General features: G+C 41.9%; 1 protein-coding gene across 1 annotated transcript; it reads right to left on the reverse strand.

The window, feature by feature from the left end:
* Positions 1-742: 742 nt before the first annotated feature.
* On the reverse strand, positions 743-20,458 carry sh3rf2 (SH3 domain containing ring finger 2). The gene is given in 12 exon segments (XM_080900584.1): positions 743-1,328; positions 1,427-1,728; positions 1,916-2,175; positions 2,263-2,537; positions 2,770-2,940; positions 3,090-3,211; positions 13,594-13,977; positions 15,008-15,103; positions 17,044-17,325; positions 19,375-19,751; positions 19,754-19,809; positions 20,152-20,458. Coding segments are annotated over 12 exon segments (2,541 nt in total). The 5' UTR covers positions 20,187-20,458; the 3' UTR covers positions 743-1,147.
* Between the last annotated feature and the right edge of the window lie 1,157 nt (positions 20,459-21,615).

Raw genomic sequence — 21,615 nt, forward strand, 5'->3', positions numbered from 1 at the left:
TTCTGCCTAACACGACCTGCTACAGCACGGGTGTCAAACGTAAGGCCCGGGGGACAGAATAAGCACAGTCCACTGGACTGCTTTGGAAAATGCCAAGAAAGGCATACATTTTTTTCCACAGGTTTTACAGCTTTTACTACTATTAGAGACCTCTTCCATTCATACACAAAAAGTTAAACAGTTAAACTGTATACAAATTTCAGTTTTTGTTGTTTTTTTTGACAATGGGTTCACAGTTTTGTTTTTTTGTTTTTTTTAAAAAGGTACCTTTTTAGCTCCAGGATTAAATGTACAGTTAAACCTCTGCATAATGACAGAAAGGAGAATTTACCTGGTCTGGCTCACTTAAAATTAAAGTGGGCTGTATGTGGCCCACAATGTAACATGAATCCCTGTTCTACACCTGCAGAGATTCCTCTGGGCTTAAAGGGTGTTTTTAAAATCTCCTCAGTCTTGGAAAGTTCTTGCTTACAGAGCACCAGTGGGTTTCTCTCTTTAATATTGAAAGGTTTTTACCTTATGAACAGATGACTGTTATGAATTAGTAGTACATGAATATAGTTGAACTGAACTGAACTAGTGTGCCACAAGAAAGTTGCAGTCAAAATCCAGGCTGCAAAGCAAGGTTTACATATAGAACAGGTCACTACCAAAGTAACATGCTACAATACGCTACTGTTGTTTCGTATTGTTGATGTCAGTTCTATGTCTGAAAGATGACATGAAACTACTGATGTCAAGGAAGTATACTTTATTACCGGAAAGGCATTTCACCTCATAATTTCTCTAATTATGTACAGATATAGTTAATACTTTCTTCATGGGTTTTGACAAAGGCACTCACAATGCGTGTAACATGGGTATAAAACGAGGAACAGTCGTTAAGTGTTTTTTTTTTTATGTGCAAAATCTTGTAATAGTACATGTGTAAACAAACATGCATGGACATTAAAGGACGCAACAAATATTTCCAGAGAATTTACCCATACTCTAACTCAGAACAAAAATAAACACCTTCCACCTTCCAATTGTCGTTTGGCAGCATTAACCTTTGCAGCTCTAGGCGCGTCACCAGGTCTATCAAGTCACTTGGCAGTTTTAAAACATGGTATTTAGAAATATACATCACTACAGAAGGAATGCACGGTCAGCTGAGGCGTTCGAGGGATTGAAGAATACTGCTCTGGAAAAATCCTGTCTGCCCGCTGCTCTCCTGAGTAACGAGAACCCGCCCATCAGGTCGCGGTCTGTGGACGAGGACAAGCTCTCCTTGAAGCAGACTGAGCTCTGAGTCTGTTTGGGCTAAATGTGTCGCGGCAACTCTGTGTCTGTGGGGGGGGGGGGGGGGGGAAGAAAAAAAAAAATCAGTAATGACTTTCAAGACTGTATGATCAATCACTGCTCCAAACCCATAAATCCAACATACCTACTTGGGCTGAACTGTGCTGACACAGCTGACAACGTTGGCTGTGAGGTTGTCGCCTTCTGGTTAGCATAAAAATCTGTCATGGCCGTTTCAAGCCCCTTCCGGAGAATAGGACCTTTTCCATCTTTGAGGATAATCCCAGGTCCGTCCCTTCCCAATGTGAGCGATGGGGCCCACACTTCTAAAGGAAGGGGCCCGGGTCGGCTGTTGGAGAGAACCTGATTTCCTGACGACCAAGAGGCGGTCCGATGTCTTGGGGGAGGGGAGCCTTCATTTGTGACAAACCGCACAGACTTTGCCGGCTATGGAAATAAAACAAACTGTAAATCACACAAATAGTAGCGTGATTTATATATATATATACATATATATATATATATATATATATATATATATATATATATATATATATATATATATATATATATATATATATATGCAAAAGCAAGATCAACTTTAATGACACTGATTTCATAAGAATGGCATTACCTTCTCTGTACTGGTCTTGTGCATGTCAGGCTTTACTAGAATTGACTGAGGGGTAGTGCTGTCCCCGTCCTTCATGAACACAGCAGAAGAGGGCGCTGCTGGATCAGTCATCCAACCCAGCGGTACGTTAGCATTGGATACAAAGCTGCCGCCCTTCTTCCTCTGCAGAGCAGGCGAGTAGCCAGATGCCTGATGTTGTGCAAAGTGCTGCGAGTTGGAGGGAACGTGGGAACTGCCCATGTGGGACGTGCGATTTGAGCCTGAAAAAAAAAAAAAAAAGATCGTCACATACCTGACAAAGTGCATAATTCAATCAAGCCAAGAGAGTGTGGTTGTTTGACACTCGCCTCTGTGTGGGTGAAAAACGCGCCTTACAGTCTCCCAACCCTGTGAATCCCCGTAGAAGGAAGGTTTTCCAATCCCAGTGGGCGACATTGCATGGTGTGCTCCGTTTGGCACAGATGGGATCTGTCCTGGTGAGTATATCGCTCCATCACCATTCACCTTATCAAGAGCAAGGAACACAGTAGGGTTCTTGGCAGCTGTGTGTTTCTTTGCAGATAAAGTGCTGTACTGCGAGGGCACATTAGGCGCTTTGGTCTCCAGCAGTCTGGCCGAGGTTCTGTATTTTGGGAACAAAAATATTAGTATAGTGATAGTGATGAATGTCTACTTTCACATTGTTGCTATATATGACAAAGAAAACAGCAGCAGGCCGTGACATGCAGCTTTATATTTCTGATTCATAAATAAGTGTACAAAATAGCTCATCTTCATGCCCACACTATGTTACTATCTGAACCCAAATAGCATTTAGCTCCCATTTCCTGCGGTCAGCGATCGCAACCTCTCACCTGAGCACAGGAGTGACGTAGTTGCCGGGAAGAATGCCCACTTTGCCCGTTCTCAGCGATAACCCACGCAGCCAGCCTTCTTTGAATGTTCCGTACACGCCCACCATCTCCCCTTTCCTCAGCTCCAGCTCCTCTGGCCGGCGTGGTTTGTAGGAGTAGAGGACAGCACACCTGAGAAGTCAAAAACAATATACATCCAGATTATTCAGCCCTTTTTTGGCCACATATAACTGTTTCTTATTCTATTCACACCTCATAGATGTGACATTATACATTATAATACCATTAACACACCATGACTTTTCAAAACAGTGACTCACACACTGATGGAGAGCTGCTGTGTGGAGGAGTTTTTGCCATCTGCAGAGGCAGAAGGCATCTGGGGGTTCATCAGAGCCATAGAGATGGTGGGCGGAGTCTCGCTGGTCATTTTCTTCTCGCTCTAAAATGGGATAAATTCAAAATTATCATATAGGAAGCAAAGGACACCTCATGGTACATCGTTTATTATTCATCCCGTAATCACAATCCCAGCAAACTTAACAGTGTGGGCCAACAGTGGGCAAGTGTGGGTAAACAGTGGGGCTGGATTTCTATGGGCAACCTAGAAATTCTATATAATGACCCCTATGGGGTCATTATATAGAAGTGCTGTCCATTCTAGAGTGCTGTCGGCACCATTTAGGCACTCCCAACTGGGGCCTGCTTGGGATAAGTGTGGGCTTGCCCTGCCAACACAGCCCCACAGTTCACCCACACCTACCCAATGTGAGCCCGCATAGGCATGTTTGTTGGCACATTAATAAGGAAATATCATACAGGGAAATGTGACCGTTATGGAGATACTTAAACGACAGACCTTATTCTATTATGCGGTCAGAAATATGAGCCTGGGAAAAACCACCGATTCAATTTGGAAGTTAAACTGATCCTATTAAAATACTGCAAAAGAAGTCAATTAGTGAAAGAAATCAGGACCTATTCCATTTTCTAATAGACCCCTATTGATAAAGAAGTCACTAAAAGTAGCAACATTCTGGTAATAATGTACCACAGAGCACATCTGGGCCCCAGTAGGACAGCCCACACTGTGTGGGCATACCGTGGGTACGATCAGGCCCACAATGGGCCCCACTGTGGGCCTCTCTTTGCCAAATTTCACACTGATACTGTGGATGTGTGGGTTTGCCCACAGCACCCCCCTCACATAGGCCCCAAAGAGGGCCGCTTGCTGGGATGGCTGTCTATACCGAATGCAATTTTAATTCACTTAACAGTTTAATGTCGACAATGTGGTAAAATGATCAGAAGAAGGATAATTTACTCGATTTTCTATTTTAGAATGTTTATTAACAGTAAAAAAACTTCAGGATGCTGATTTTTTTAATGAACAATGGCAAACATGTAACATGATCAAAGCAAAGACAAACACTTTTAAAAGAATAAAGAGTTTTTATCTGCACAGACCCTGATCTCTGAATCTATTGTCTTAATTTCTTCTGATTTTGTTGTGGTCAGCGTGTAATCCTGACTAATAACAGCCAGAGTTTATAAGGATATAGCAGCCAGGTTACATTTCTGTCTCCAGCTCTCTGCTCTGCTAATCTGCGTCATGGACGTATAAAATAATGGACTCAAGAGGTGCACATCAGCATGTTTGTTTGACTGGCCACACACACGTTGGCTGCATTCACACAAAATTTTCCAAGGTAGTGCCTTTCTGCACGGCTGTGCAGAAGTGTGGGCCCATTTATTTCTCATGCTTTAGAACGTTACAGCTACGATGCAATCAGGAAATAACGTTTGATTTTTCTAAATCTCTGCTTTGTTCTGCTCAACACCGCTCCCTCTTTCGCTCGCTCCCCTGTTGAGCCAGGGAGGAGAAGTTTAAATGTTGTTGTGTTGTTAAACAGCGGCCTACGCACTTTGCTTGTTATGCCTTTAAGACAGGCATAATGGCACGTGAGCCTTCTGATAATATAAAGCAGTATTATGTAACTTTTACGCCTCCAACACCTCATTTTTGGGCACTACGTAACATGGATGAGAGGGTGTGAAGGTGCATTAACAAAGACCTGCTGCCATAGCTCACCACACACAAGGCTCTGCAGCAGGGGACCGATGTAAAAAGCTGAAGATATAAGAGCGTGCATGGAAGCAGGTGGCTATCAGCTGAGAACTTTTTACTCAGGCACCTTTCACTAAGTGGGGAAAAAAAGTAGATCTGCATCACAAAACTTGAGTACACAACAGGAGTCCGACTGGCAGCCAAGCTGCTACTCTCTTTCTGCAAGCTGACACTCCTAACACTAATTTACCTGTTGTTGTGTATAGTAAATTGCTGGTTTGTATCTAATACACCAATACGCCGGCTATGTTAACTAAATTTCAACTCATTTGCCCAGACATTGGCAAATAAGTTGACATTTGGCGTATCAGTGGTGGATGTTTATCTCTTACGTCAAATCAGTTTGTGCCAAGTGTTCAAAGACAGTGTGATTAAAAGCTAAATCATTCATGACTTTGGTATGTTGCCAGAATTTCACAATCGGTTCATTCCAAGAATGCAGCGCATTCAGTCTCTACATTTCTCCTCATTTCTTTAAGTTTCTCTTTTAATCTGTCACACGTTTGCACATAAGAAATGATTCATTGGATTTTCCTCTGAAATTCTTAGTCATACTTTGAAAAATGTAAACAGACTTCTTTTGCAGTGTATCTTTACAGATCAAAGCTTGTCTACTTAAAGCTTAGAGCAAAGAATATTTTACAGTGATGAAATCAGCAGGATGTGAGTCAAACAAGACTCAAATAAGGTGTGTTAGGTTAACCTTTATAAAGCCTGGCCTGTGTGCTGCATTTTTTCCCCTTTAATCAAACACATTAGTCTTTCTTACTTAAAACAAAGACGCAGAAATAACATTGCTGCGCCCATCTTCTCTGCTGATTCCTGCTTGTATTTACAGCACCACCACTAAACTGCTGCTCGAAGCTTTAACGATAGCCTTTGGGCTCAGAGTTCCTGCTATTACAGTATGCGGCTGGATGTTGCAGTGCTCTCACACTCTGTAACTCAACAGCACAAAGAAAGATGCATCTGACAGACGCATCCAGCACTGTAACCGCAGTCTCGCTTTTTTAAAGGCAGCGCTGTGAGGCAGAAGTAAAAAGTGTAAAAGTAAGGTTGCGTGCACCGATTCCTGAGGACACGACAGACTTCCATCATATGTGAGAGGCCACGAATGAGCATCTCTGTCATAAAGAAAACAACCATGTTTTTAAATGAATGAAGAAGCAGTATACATTATATTTGGACAAAAAAAAAAAGAAAAAAAAAAGATGCAAAGCACTGACAACAAAGAATAACTTAATGTCTTAAATTATTCATCTCTTTCATGACTTTGTGTCCTATTTCTATTCTTAGGTTTTTATTTTAGCCACAAAGAGCCGGCTTTATTTATACTGCAGTCACGCTATGGCCAGGTGCACTGACCCAGCAGCTGCAGCGGCTAAAGGATATTGAAGGATACTTACACAGAGAAACTAACTCTGATATTAGTCAGGCAGAAAATAAAGTCTTATTTAGAGTGAAAGGTTGGCTTGCTCCTACAGTCTGAATCCTGCTAGCACAAACACGCGCATTAATTTAACAGGATATTAATCTGCAGCTTTTTGCCAACATCCTTTGACCTCACATGAAGTGAGACAGTTTGTATGGATGCCCAAAAAGTGTAAAACTAAATAAATTAATGAGCTCTTGTGAAATATTATAATGAATAAATGTAAATAGTTCATCAGTGAGGTTGCAGACGTAGAAATCACGTTCATATTTTTGACGGGGATTTTGATAACGAGCTTTAATCCCATGACCATCCAAAGTAAGTATGAGCTACTGTGTGACTTTGTGAAATAACGTCAGTAAAGTCATCAGCCTTGTCTTAACAAAAAGCACATTTTATTACATTTTATTGCCATGTTGTGGAAAAGAACTACTCTGCCTTCAAATAGTGTTGTTACTATGGAAATACCTGAACTCCAGGTCACTTTGTAAGAATAATGAGGAAATGACTTCTGGAGCCCTTAAAAACAATAAATTTTATTATATTAAAAAAGGCTTTTTGTTATATCTGCAACCTGTATCTTCTGAAATGATCATTTTACCGTCACAAAAGCAAACACTACCAACACCACGTCATAATGTGTGTCTAAAAATTATGATATGAGGTGAAAACATTCACAAAAGCTCTGACCGGACAGGTCTTTTCAGTTATTATGGATAAGACTTCTAGTCAAGCTGAAGCTGGTTAGCGGATATTACATGATGTTTAACTGTGATCAAAAGGTGCTAGGCCTGCACAGAATCAATAAACCACCAAACAGCACATGACACGTTTGACTTCTATCCAGCTTGATCTCGAGTCACCGTGGCATCATGCCGACATCATCAGGAATTACCTCGCGGGATCACTTGCAGCTGCACTTTTCTGAGGTTGCTCTCCACTCACTGCAACCCCCCCGCCAAGGGCATGATAGAAGGCACGAGGCTTTTCCCTCATCCAACCAGCTCAGATGTGTGACGTTGTTACGTGTTACGTCTTCTGCGTCATTTTCAATATTAACATTTTATTTGTTAAAATTGCACTATTCAAGTCTATTTTTTTCCTGCTAAAAATGATTAATGAGGCCAAAATGAGATTCGAAACAACTGCAATTTATAATTAATTTAAAGAGACATAGAACCGTTGTTTAAACATGTGAAGACATAAGATCTGTGCAGACTGATTTCAAACCTCATTTGATTGATAGATTTGATTGATTTATTGGTCTTTGGATTTTATTTCGAGTGTTTGTTTATGAAGTTTATATGTATGACATGTTGGGAAGTATAAACCCTGTCAACTCATTATCATGGATATGTTCTCTTACATGTTTATGGTTATGGAAAAGTTTTTCAATTGGGTGAAAAGAAGAATAACCTTGAACGCAGCTTTTGTCCCCCACCCTAGTGTACTCACTAGCTTTCAATCACTTTACAGGTTCGGGATTTTATTCGAGTTCAGTTTTTAAGCTTATGTCTCCACCCTGGATGTGTTTAATGAAAACTCCAATCAGACAACATAAATTAGCTGTGCAGAGGGACGAGTAAGCTGAATTTCAAACAGCCAGTTAGAGGGTGAGGATGATTTATATTATTGACTAGTCTCCCTCTTTAGTAACCAATTAATGCTTTGGTTTTTTTAAGCTAAAAAAAAAAAAAAAAAAAGAAAAAAAAAAAAAGGGAAAAATCAATGACGAGTGAAAAGAGGAGAAAAAAAAAAAACTTTGTGGAGAAAAATAGTATAACTTCCCCACACTGTCCCGCTTACCATTATTTTTTTTATTCAACTGCAACGTGTCAGTCTGTGCAACCTTCGTCAGGTACAGAGAAAAAGTGTTCATGCAAACATTTGCACATATATACACATTCAGAGAGATTCAGCCAATTAGGGACTCCTCCATGTATTCTTTAGTCAACTGAGTGATGCATAGTGTTTTTAGGAAATGCAAACATCACAATTCAAACCACATACACCCCAAAAAAATAATATAATGGAGAAGCCACTACATAACATTGAGTGCAAGTTCATCATTCAGTCCTTTAGGTGACAATATCTGCGAGGTGAATGCCTCTCTTCTCTTCACTAACAAGTCATGGTTTCCACCCATTGGAGGTACTGGAACATGCTCAGTGTCACAAAATCATAAAGATGCAGAGATCATGTTTCATATCATTAAAAAATGTGCTTCTACTGAATAATTTTGTCACATCGGTGAATCGCACTTTTATTGTTAACTTATTCTCCGTGTGGTTTTGCTGATATGTGCAAAACCACAAGGGCAATGTATCATTTATATATAATTTGAGTAAATGCACATGTAGTCACACTTCTTATCGGAAATTTTTTTCTGGTATGCGACTGAAAAAAGTATGTAGTTTTACTAGTGTTGTGACACTGGACGCAGTGTCCACACCAGTAATTTCCATTTGCAAGGGCATTCAAAGGGGTCTGACACGGTGTTCTGGGAATCCATCCTAACTCACAAGCCATCCTACCCATTGTTTCTGCACATGTGTACAACACAAAACCCACATTTACTTCATTTTTTTTTTAACCCATTGCCAATATTTCTTATGGTTAGGGTTATGGTTTGGATTAGTCAGAAGTCACCATCAAATTATAATACGGGTAGGACGATTTGTGAAAGTAGAACGGTTTCTCAGAACAACGGCTGACTATCTCGTGTTTTAATGTCCTTTAAATTTCGTTCTTATTTATATACAAACAAAGGTGGGAGATTTAAAATGGGATCTGATTTCAAAATTTGGCAGTGCTTAAAAAAACAAAACAAAAAAAAAAAAAAAAAAAACCTGACCTCCCTCACAGAAGAATAAGTAGTTACAGGTCAGTTCTCTATCCCTTGCAAGAATTTAGATTTTATCTCTATTGCTCTTTCTATAAAGTCCTCTGTGGTTTTGCACAGTTGGCGCAATCTAAAAACTGACTTTTAGGAAAGCCTTACTTAAGTAGGCACAAGTAGCTAATAATAATGTATGTCTATCAGTATCTTGTCGACATTGTTATACATAACCCATGTGTCAATGAAAATAAGTGTTGTACTCAAAAATAAACTTATGGTTATTTTTAAATGTACAGGGTGGGCCATTTATATGGATACACCGTAATAACATGGGAATGGTTGGTGATACTAAAGTCCTGTTTGTGGCACATTAGCATATGTGAGGGGGCAAACTCCTCAAGATGGGTGGTGACCATGGTGGACATTTAGAAGTCGGCCATCTTGGATACAACTTTTGTTTTTTCAATAGGAAGAGGGCCATGTGACACATCAAACTTATTGGTAATGTCACAAGAAAAACAATGGTGTGCTTGGTTTCAAGGTAACTTTATTCTTTCATGAGTTATTTACAAGTTTCTCTTTGTTCACAGCCATTGACATGTCAAAGAGGTTAACACGTGAGGAGCGGATCGAAATTGTGTTGATATCTGGTGAACGCAGTAACCGGGTCATTGCAGCAGATTTCAATGCAAGACACCCTACGAGACGACCCATCTCCCATGCTACAGTCAGCAAACTGCTTGCCAAGTTTCGTGAAACTGGTTCAGTGTTGGATTTGCCAAAATGTGGACGCAAGAAAACTGTCACTAATGAAGAAACATCAGTGGCTGTCCTAGCTTCATTCAGCAAGAGCCCACAGCGTAGCACTCGCCGCATGTCACTGGAGAGTGGCATTAGTCAAATATCCCTTCGGCGGATATTAGCTACTCACAAATGGCACCCTTACAAACTCCAACTACTGCAGCATCTCAGCGAGGATGACCCAGATCGGTGCACAGAATTTGCAGAATGGTCAAAACAAAAATTGGAACAGGACCCTCAGTTCACGCAGAAAATTTTGTTCAGTGATGAGGCAAACTTTTATGTAAATGGTGAAGTTACAAACAAAACCATCGCTATTGGTCTGACACTGACCCACATTGGATGGATCCCTCCAAGACTGTTGGAACAACAAAAGTGATGGTTTGGTGTGGTATATGGGGTACAACGATAGTGGGTCCATTCTTCATCAATGGAAACCTCAAAGCCACTGGATATTTGAAATTGCTACATGATGATGTGTTTCCCTCTTTATGCACTGAAGCTGGCACGTTCCCTGAGTTTTTCCAGCAAGAGGGTGCACCACCACATTATGGGTGCCAGGTCCGAGCATTCCTAGATGAACAGTTTCCTGGAAAGTGGATTGGTCGTTGTGGGCCAGTTGAATGGCCCCCAAGGTCTCCCGATCTGACCCCCTTAGACTTTTATCTTTGGGGTCATCTGAAGGCAGTTGTCTATGGTGTGAAGATACGAGATGTGCAGCACCTGAAACTACGGATACTGGATGCCTGTGCTGGCATTTCTCCTGCGGTGTTGCTATCAGTGTGTGAAGAGTGGGACAAGAGGGTTGCATTGACAATCCAACACAATGGGCAGCACATTGAACACCTTTTATAAGTGGTCAAAACTTGTAAATAACTCATGAAAGAATAAAGTTACGTTGAAACCAAGCACACCATTGTTTTTCTTGTGACATTACCAATAAGTTTGATGTGTCACATGACCCTCTTCCTATTGAAAAAACAAAAGTTGTATCCAAGATGGCCGACTTCTAAATGGCCAACATGGTCACCACCCATCTTGAGTTTGCCCCCTCACATATGCTAATGTGCCACAAACAGAACTTTAATATCACCAACCATTCCGATGTTATTACGGTGTATCCATATAAATGGCCCACCCAGTATATTCAGATCCTCTTCATTTCCTTGAATGAATAATAACAGTAGAAGCAAAGCTGTAAATGTAAGAAGCTAAAACACATTTATGTCAAAATGAAGATTTAAAATAATTAATTCATACTTTCATGTAACTTCATCTAAACTAAGGTAATACCCTCCTTGCTGCATTAGCTTAACAATCTACTTTGCCTAAAATGCCACTAAGCTTTTGACCAGGTCACCTACAATCCATCACGTGTGACTAATCAAAATCTGAATTTAATTCAGGTTTCCTGTTTTGTACCTCTGCACAGTCAAACAGTGAACTAGATTACAGATCAACTGCAGTCGTACTCAAACACAAAGCCTCAAAGCTCTTCTGATCTGCGTTTACCTAAACTTTTATCTGTCTATCTTCGGTCTTCCATCTCCGATTAAGCTTGAGATTTGAAGAGAACCGTCTGCCACTTATCTTGTTTTTACTTTTAAATCTATTTTTTCTGTTTTCGGAAGCACTTTGTGACTCTGCACTTGAAAACTGCCGTATAAATAACTCAGCCTAATTATTTCTGCTCTTTTATGCAGTCACTTTGCAGGGTGACTGCATAACCACTGATAACAATTACAATGATGTCAGATATTCTGGTGAAGTATGATAGGGGAGTGAACTTTTTTTTCAAATTAATCCTAAAGTTTGCTCTTACATAACTGTGCAGATATTCACACTAATATGCATTATTTCATCCACAGTGGGAGGGAAGCTGCAAAATAAAAAAAAAAAAGAAACAGGCGAGAGTCAGAGGTAAGAGCCGATGGGAAGCGGCACCAAGAATAGCACAAACATGCCGTCTTGGTCACTGGAGAGCTCAGCCTCAGCTTCAGGGACACGGCCCCTCCGCTCCCTTAAAAAGGGGGAGTGTGTGGCTCGTCTGCCATTACAGGCTCGCTGATGTGAAAGGGAGCGTTACCTGCTTAGTGAAGAGGAAGGAGTTTGAAGGAAGGGCAGAGAGGGAGAGGGGTCTGTTATGTAAGCAACTTCACTAGTGACTCATCATCATCATCAGCATAAGAGCGATAAGCAGACACACTGAAGGACTCTCTGAGCCTCCCACTCTCCACATCTATTTCTCATTTTTTCCTCCTCCTTCTTCCCACTTCATGCGTTTTTTGTTTTCGCAGCCTGAAAATGTGTCGCGTTTCTCTCCCTCGCTCCATACCATTTTCTCGGACGCTCAGCTTTTCCTCTTCCTGCCGTACTGCCCCGTTTCCTCATTTCTTATCGTTCCCCTCCGCCTCCCTTCCTCTCCTGTTTCTCTCCAACCTGCATGAGGTTGAGCATTTCTGCGCTCTGACATGTGTAATTGCAGGGCAGAGCCGAGACGTTTGAAAGGAATCAAAGGAAATCGCTATTCTGAAGGGCAGGGAATTTGGCAGCGCGTTACATTATTAAGCCTTCCAGAGGCTTTCATGCCAGCACTGTACTCTTAGGCCCCGTGACTTGGTGCCACATCACCGCTGTTTTCTAATGTGAAATAACAGCACTATGTCCGGTTATTTACTCCAACGTGCTAATGATTTATAGGAGCTTTTGGGTCATTTCCCGAGTAAGTTTTATCACAAGCTTTCTCAGAAATGAACTCTTCTTGTCTTGGTTAAAGCTATGTGCAGGGACATGTTTACCAATCATGCCTCGCCCTGATATTGCTACACATTCTTCATAAAGTATGCAGCAGATATCATGTTAGTGCCGGAAAAGCTATGAACCCAATAGCCTGAAACACTAACATTCCCAAACTCCAGCCTCACTAAACAATGAAACAGCAAAAATCTTCAGTTTCAAGACTGTTAATGACTTCTAGTCTTCTAGAGGTAATAATTAATTTAGACAGTAAAATTGACCTGCTTTCTTCTGTGCTCCCTCAGAGTTAAAAAAAAATAAGTTAATGAGTCATTTTAACAATCCCATCAAATCAGAAGAGATTTCCTCTTTTCTCTCCTGCTTGACAGTTCTCCCTGTGAGGATTCAAACTCGCACAACATCACAAACCACATGTCCCTGAGATGAAGAGAGAAAAAAAGAAAACCCACCCTGTGGAACTATAATTCATCTCAGACGGGAAATCCTGGCTTTTGTCCCAGGACTCGTGATTAAAGACCTCTCAAAAGTTACGGTCCACTCACCTCCACTCCTCACTTCTTTTGTTTCCCTTTCCCACATGTGTCTCGTCTTAATGAGAACCACTTAATCACAAGGGCGATCTCTTTCTCACTCATTCCTGCAGCTTACAGTGTTACGGTTCCCTCCCTTAACCAGAGGCCAACTTGATCAGTGACTCAAATAAACACCTCTTATTATCGCACATAAAACCATTTCACCTTTTTGCCAACAGCATGTTTTCTGTTATAGCAAATCACTGCGAGCAAAGCCAAACCCAGCTTTAATTAAAAGATTAGAGCAGAGGTGGAGAAAAGAATAAATAAATAATAAGAGAGTTATGTGACTCACTTGTAACAGGTGTCTGTGCGAATCAGAGTGGCGTCTTCGCTGAGAGTTCACTCTGGAAGAATGAGAGTGGCCCCGGGTGGTAGTGGGCACAGAGAGGCGCTGCGTCTGACCCTGACGGTTGTAGCTGTTGAAGGTGTTGTTGTTGTCTCCTGTCTGATAAAAGTTGCTTCCTCCGGCTACAGGCTGTTTCCGTTGGTTGGAGAGGGGCAACGTGCTGATGACGGGCGTCTTAGCCGGGGCTTGAGGGACTCCGTAATGGGCAGTCCTACTGGATGCGTCAGTGGCCTTGTCTTTGCCCCCGCTCGAAGTCTGATGGTGAAATTCTGCTAGATCCCCCCCCCTCCGACTCTTTCCCTTCAGCAGTTTGGCAGCCACAGAGTTTGGCTGGAATAGGATGAATGCATAAAAACGAACCACAGTAAGAAACGTAACACAGGAAAATCCTCAGTCAAGAAAAACAATTCCTCTCAAACTTGCTCTAACCTGCGCCTGCCAACCTCTGCTCCTGCTGACCAGCTAAAAATCTGTCTAAATACACCCACTTATCACCGCTAGACTCACCCCTACAACTTGTTGGACAGGCAGGCAGCAGAGAGCGTGAGAAGTACCAGCCAATAAGCCAGGCAGGGTTGGATACTGCTGAGAAATGAGCCGCGCAGACAGACAGGCAGGCAGACAGGCATTGGCAGGGTTAATGCTTTCACTCTCCACAGTGATGTGCTGTTATGCCACCCAAGCAGAGAAAGCATTACTGTGTCTTTACGCCTGGCTGCACGACACAGGAAGAGGCTGGCTCAGAAAGGAGAGGAGGAAAGTGGAAAGGAGAAAGATAAAGAGCATCACTGAAGCAGGGCTCGAGGAGAAGACATGGGTGAGTGGGAGATAAAAGTATGCATGCATTAAAGAGAGGACTAATAAGAAGAGGGGGTATATTAGTGAGGAAATCACAGCAAAGCAGATGACAAGTTAGGAAAGTAAACAGGAAGTGAATGAGGCATTGACCCCAGCGACTGAATGAACAAACACAGCCCCCCTCCAGCATGGGTGAAGTTAATTCCTGGAGGCAGAAAGTGCAGAGGAAAACAAATGACAGTCAGCCAGCTAAGCAAGCCCCGCAACCCTGAGTAAGCCACATAGTCACAAACTAATGAGCAGCTGCAGACACAGCAGGGCTTCGCAGATTAGCTTTCTGCCTCAGCACTTTACAGAGCAGGAGTGACATTTACTGACAAATCAGAGATTTGAATGAAAAGCAAGTTAGCGTCCCGGCAGTGACCTGGAATTAATGGCATCCGGCGACGACATCTGCAGTTCAATTGATTACACTACCGGAGAAAAGTGGCTAACGGCAGGTGTCGACCTCGATCGCGCTGAAAAGGTCACAACTCACATCCAAGGAAGAAAAGAAACTCACCTCTGTAAACTGCTCAGGGCAGAATCCCACTTTCTCCCCCAGCTTGGCCTCGATCCAGTTTTCATCCACCCGCCTGATGAAAGTAAGAATGTCTCCCTGTATGAAGCACAAAATAAATAACAGACTGAAAACCACACACAAGACGGGACACAAGATGGATTTAACAGAGTGCGCTTGCCCCAGAGACTGAGCACTCAGCTCGGAAACTCTGTGTTTCTCCACGAACATGTGACATAAGCTCCCTTTGTGTCTGCAGGCCTTGTCCTTTTCTGTGGCCAGCCTCTTAAAAAAAAAACAACAACATTTGACCACCTAGATTGAGAAACAAAAGAGGCTCGGTCGAGGGCGTTTTAATGGAGGGCACAAAAGTACCCAGGCCCTTATATAACTGCCTCAGAAATCCAGGGTAAGTAAGAACTGCTGCAATGGAGGTCTGAGCCTCCGTTTCCACAAGTCTCAGTTTTCAGTCTCTGAAAACAGTGAAAAGAATAAAAGCGGTGATCCTTATGTAGCAGTCTTTGCTGGGGACTTCCTGCGCTCTTTGTATTCACAGATTGCTACAAACACAGGTTTAATATAAAAGAAAGCAGGATTAAGTTCAAGGGGTTAAGCATCAATTCAAAACTGCTGTTTCCCTGCCATGACAGAAGATAAGTCAATACACCAGTTGAAAGGCTTCTAACATCCTAGCTAACTGACAGATCTGTCCTTTATGCATCTATGAAATCTAAACCGAAGCAAGTAGTCAAACCAGCAGCTAAAACTATGACCGTATGACTTTATCGGTGTCTCAGATCATTGTGGAGGAGTTTTGGTCCACTTTTTGTTCATGCACAGCTTCAGTTACTCTGTTGTAGATTTGCTGCTGTACTGTCCCATTTTCAGCCAAGCTTTAGCTGTCAGCCACATGGCCTCACATTACCTCTCCACCATCATCTTGACAGCTGGTATGAGGTGTTGATATGTTGTGTTTGGTTTCCAAACATGGTCCTGTGCATTATGACCAAACATCCGCACACTGGTCACTGAACAAAGCATAAAGTCTTACGCTTTGTTCAGAAGCAACTTTGCAAACCTCAACTGTTTGGTAGGGTTCTTCTGGCAACCCTACCAAACAAGCCTAACTTGTTCAGTCTTTTCCTAATTGCATTGTGGAGTCTGAGATTTAGCTCTTGGGTTTTGTTTTTTTTTAGTTGTTTCCCTTGGGTGTAAAGTCCTGGAAAGGACTTTCTGTTAAACACACACCTGAATATATCAGACTATCAATGAATAAAGAGCATTTGACTATCAGCAAATGGCTGCTGCTTACACTCTCTGGACCAGATTTACTAATATGTTGCTCCATAAACTGGGTTTTGGTGTAAAAAAGGTGTTTACAGGGAGTAACAGATTTGCGACTGACGCTGTTAAACATGTGTCGCAAGGTGACCTCATAAGGTGCAAAACGTAAGAAGGAGAATATTTAAATCAAGCACAAAAACATTTACTGATATTTGCGACACACAATTTACTGCTAATTCTGCAGATATTTAAAGCATGTCTCATTTTTACCAGTTGATATTGAAATGAATCAACTGTGCCTGTGTTTAGAAAACAGCAAACACCTATCAGTGCTGTCTGGGGATTGAGCTCAAACGCTACTTTGCCCTGTTTAGTAAATCTGGCCCTTAATTCTGTGGAAGCATTACCGACTGCACAGACCCCTTTGAAAACTGTCTTTTTCACATTACTGGGGAGCTTACTGAAATCATAAAGAAATAAAATACAGGTGCTTTTTAGCCACAATAAATATGTGAAGTTTGGTCCATTTGTACCGCCATGGTGGTCTGTAAACTTCAGTGCATGTGCGATAACTGAATTTCTAAAAACGAGGCTTGTAGCATATTTCTTGCAGAGGAACCTTTATACTTTTTCACTCTAGAGGTTCACTGAAGTAAAACCGATGCTATTTAAAAGGTTTAAAACTGTGCACACACAATTACCCCATGAACACTATATTGCCCTGCTGCACTAACTCAGCAGTCTGAGTGGCTCACCTTGAGGAAGCTGAGAAAATATCTGCTGTCTTCCAGATTCATTTCTTCTGGTTTAAAGTCACACAGTGCTCTGCACAGAGCTGGTGCTTGGAGCTGCTGGAGGGGCTGCAGCTGAGGTGTCTGGCTGACGACCTGCTGAGCACTGACAGACGCACTGCTACTGTCGCCGGCGTGCCAGTTGTCATCCCCTTTGTGTTTTGGTGTGATAGCGTTACCAGCCGAGAGGAACAGCTCTCCTGACAGATCACCTCTGTGGCTATACACTGATGCTCTGTGAGCAGCCTAAAGTGTGGAAGAAAGTCAAATTTCAGCTTCTTTATGTTGAAATAATTAAGATTTCTTACATAATGTAAGATTTTAAAGATCCCACACTCTGCAATTTCATCTGTAAAAATCCCCGGCTATGACACATTTTAAGAAAATAAGTGACAGTTGGTGTGAGGTGCTACAGAAACACTCTGCATTTAATTTGTGCTTCATCTTGTAATACGAGTTAGATTGTGGGATGACAAAACAATTTTGCGCTGAACCGGCACTGATGCACCACTGAGATATGAAGATGACTTTTATATGACACATCCTTTCTTTTTTCTTTTTTCCCCCTTTCAAGATTGTATCAAGTTTACACTTCAGTTTGGAGTTTTTCGAAAACGGCACAAAAGCGATTACGCTGCCTGAGAGGGCACAAAATCTGATTAATATGGACTTCAAGTCATACTTAAAGTAACAATTTCACAAGTCTCCTCGTGATTTCCGTAACTAAATGCAGGCTACACCCTGAGCTTCACTGATTATTACCAGTGGAAAATGTCATATGTGCAATTTAAATAGATGGTTTAGGGATTTTGTATCAAGTCTGTAGATAAAGTGTTTACACCACTTTACGGCCAATCATCGTAGCATCGGGTTACAGTTAATCAGACTGACACATACTGTATCCATGACAGCATTCGGAAGAAGCCAAAATGATCACTAACTCGGTTTAACGAAACAGGCTCAGCTTTCTGAACTGTGACTGAACTCAAATCAGGTTTCAAGTAGAATACTGAACTCTTCTTGTTTAGCTCGCACATGTGAGAACGCAGATTTGTGGACTGTAAAGTTTTTGCAGAGATGCATATAATACTAATTTAAAAAAAAAATGCATAAGAAATAGTCAGTTCACTGGGCTTTGTATAATTCCCTCTTCATCATCTTCTTCTGCCTATGGCAATCTCTAAATCTGCATGCTGAATTTGTTTTTTGTTTTTCATTTTGCACACAAATAAAACTGTCGTCCAATTTTTTCTGGTGGCACCCAAAAGCCTGTATCACTGCCAGAGAGCCAAAGTTGGAGGTCCAATTGGGTTCATAAAGTGGGAAAACACAGATTTTCTAACTTTACCACCACCACCACCACAGAAAACAGCAGACTTTCAGCATTAATTAAAAGGGTTTTACAAAAGCATTGCATTAACTGATTAATTTCACTGACTTTTCAGCTAAAAGTCTGAACTTTAGTCACATGATGATTGTTTGATTTCAGATCCACTGTGGTGATGTGCAGGGGGCAAAAAGTGTATAATTGTCAAAAAATGCTTATGGAGCTAGCTGTATTCATGTGCACTTTACTTCACTTTCTGGCATATAGAACATTTTTTCCCCAACTTGTTCTATGGCTTGGCCCACCTTCCTAAGAATGCCCATCATTTGTCCCCTCAGGGGCATTGCTTTAAGTAGAAATATGTTTTCTTCTTTAAACGCTTTATTTTTAATATATAAACACCAGAATGCTAGGAATATGAAGTACTCTGTTTTGCATGAGCCACAAACTTTCAGATGTATGGAGATTAGTCGAAAAATATCGCTTAGCTACTGTTGGAAATATAACCGAGCAGTAAACCACAGCTCTCCATGGAGTTGACACACATATTATCATCTGGTTGGTTTTTCCCTCCTGTTGCCCTGCATGCGTGTGGGTGTATCACTCAGCAGCACTTCTATAGATTAACGGCATAAAGTGCTATCTGTTTTTTCCCCATCACTTGATAATTATAGTATTTTCTATAGTTTGCTTAAAGGATCTTATCTACATCCAAGATTGATATTCCATCATATTAAAAATCCCCAAAGTTCAAAGGTTAGGTAGTACAAGTGAAAGGGCAAACACTTTCATTTTTACTACTGTGTAAAACCCTTCAGCCCGTATAGTGTAGTGTAGTGTTAATAACAAATAACTATACTTGTCAGTAGTGATGTGCAACACTTGAGTTTGGGTTTCACATATTAGTTTTTACAGTTCCACTTTGTTTCTCATATAGCTGTAGATGACTGGGCTGAGGCCTTACTCACCTCATTGTTCCCCTGCTTCTCTCTGTTTGGACTTTCCTGGTACTGTTTATCGTCCCTGGCTGTTAAGCTCTCCCGGGACACGGGCACTGCATAGCGGGATTTCTGTGTGTTCTTGCTGGGGCCCGAGGGACCGTTGAGCCCCTCCAGGAGCCGCACCAGCAGGAGGTTTGTCGGCAGCTCCTCTGCGGTCCTGGCCGGGACAGGAGCGCGGCACTCAGGGCAAAATAGCTGGTACTGGTCAGCCTCGTGCCTCTGCAGGCAGGGCAGGCAGAAAGTGTGCTGACAGGGAAGGACCTTGGCTGACGCATCCAGCTTCTCCAGACACAGAGGGCACTCCAGCAAGGCCATTAGAGCCAGCTCCTCCATTTTAAAACTTGTTTAAAACTGTTTGAGAATAGGACTTCTGGTACATCGGAAACACTATAATCCACCATTCTGAGACAGAAACACAGAAAGGAATGAAAAGCTGATGTAGTGAAATAAGTTACTGCCAAAACACAGTGAAGCAGTTACAACACGAGTGACCAATGTCCTCGCACATGACAGCCAGTAGAACTCCATGTCCCACCACATACCTCCAGACAGCTTTGATAAGGTCGAACTACAACCTAATAGAGCGCCCCACGCGCAGCTGCTCGCCCGCGGTGCTTTACACAGGTGTCATGTCGGCTCACCTGACTCCACAGGTAGGACAGAACCAGGAAATAACACAGTTCTTCCATATTTGTTTACAAGAAAAACCCTCAAAGAAGAAAAAAGCACACACGTGGTACTTACACGTCTGCTTCCTGCCAATCAGAGGGACAATCCATAAACTTCGACTATTTGGAAATGCGCAACTTCTTCCCCGCCGTCGTCGAGACGCGGTGCGCCGAGCACGGGGCACAAAGGGCGCATCAGCTTTACCTTAAACCCGTGCCAAATATCACGACGACATTTAAAAAGAAACGCACCTGGTAGAATTCTACTCAAAACAAACTCCTTAAAATGTCCCAGCCGCCTTCGGGCGCATCCATCAGGAACTGTCTCGGGTTTCAGTGTCTTGACTAACTTTAACCCTTTACAGCTGATCAGCTCGGCTACACCGTTCAGGGTAATGACACGGAATATTTCAAGGTGATGTCATGCAAAGGATTAAAATGGACGTTTAAAATCAAATCTCCTGTAAGACAAATGCTTTTTGCAATTCCTACATTTAAAAAAAACATTTATTTATTTATATATTTATTTTTAACTGTATATGTTTTGCATAGTCTCAAACAAATCCTTAAAAACACTAAAATTAAACATGGCAGACATTGAAGCTTTTAATTATTTTTCCCTTCAAATGAACCGTCTGAGCATGCCCATCTTTATTGATTAAAACATGTATGAAACGGGGAATTTTGGGCATCATTTACAGCGCAGTCGTGTGACTTTGGCTCCCTCTGCTGGTGCATACACTCACCGCACTCCGCAGCAGTTTATAAAGCCCCACAGCAGTGCACATCAGTTTGAATTGAGTAAAGGGAATATCAAGCATACCTGACATTCACCGGCACTCCTTTCCTCCACCACAATTTTGCCAAAAGGCATTTAAAGCAGTTCACAGTTAACATGTCGCACGACTTTTAATTGTTGCTCGGATTACAGCAGCACCGCCCAAACCCCAAATTCCCTTTCTTGCACCAAAGTGTTAAATAATTCACCAGTGTGGGCTGTGTACTGAAAGTTCAGGACATCAGTTTGAATTTTTTAAACAAACATGAATCTTTCATCTCTTTCCTCACGTCAGCAGAACTCGGGGAATTCTAAAAATGTACATATGGCTTTTACAGAGAGAGAGAGAAGAGGAGAAAGTGAGGGGGAGAGATTAGCCATGGCTTATTTACATGCTCACCTCAGTGTTGATACAGGGCCTTCCTCCTAAGAACCTCATAAGTGTAGACACGAGGGGGGCCGAACTGCACTTGATTTTAGTTTATTTTTAGGTCTTTTTTTCCTTACTGGACTGAAACGTAACCTCCTGATGACTGTAACACTCTCGCGTGTGAGTGATTGATCTCCTGTAATCCTTTGAAAGATGGAGAAGGGAGTGTGTTTGTTTAGTTGTTCAGAGGGAGTCAGTACATAAGTGCTTATCAGCTCCTTACAGCCGACGATCAGTCTGGCCTCCACTGTGGAGCCTTGCATGTTGCAGGAGTGGGGATCATGTCTGATGGTTCTGATATATAGTCTATCTGATGGAGAGTTGAAGGATCT

The sequence above is a fragment of the Rhamphochromis sp. 'chilingali' genome (genome assembly GCF_963969265.1).
Source record: "Rhamphochromis sp. 'chilingali' genome assembly, chromosome: 13".
NCBI lineage: Eukaryota > Metazoa > Chordata > Actinopteri > Cichliformes > Cichlidae > Rhamphochromis > Rhamphochromis sp. 'chilingali'.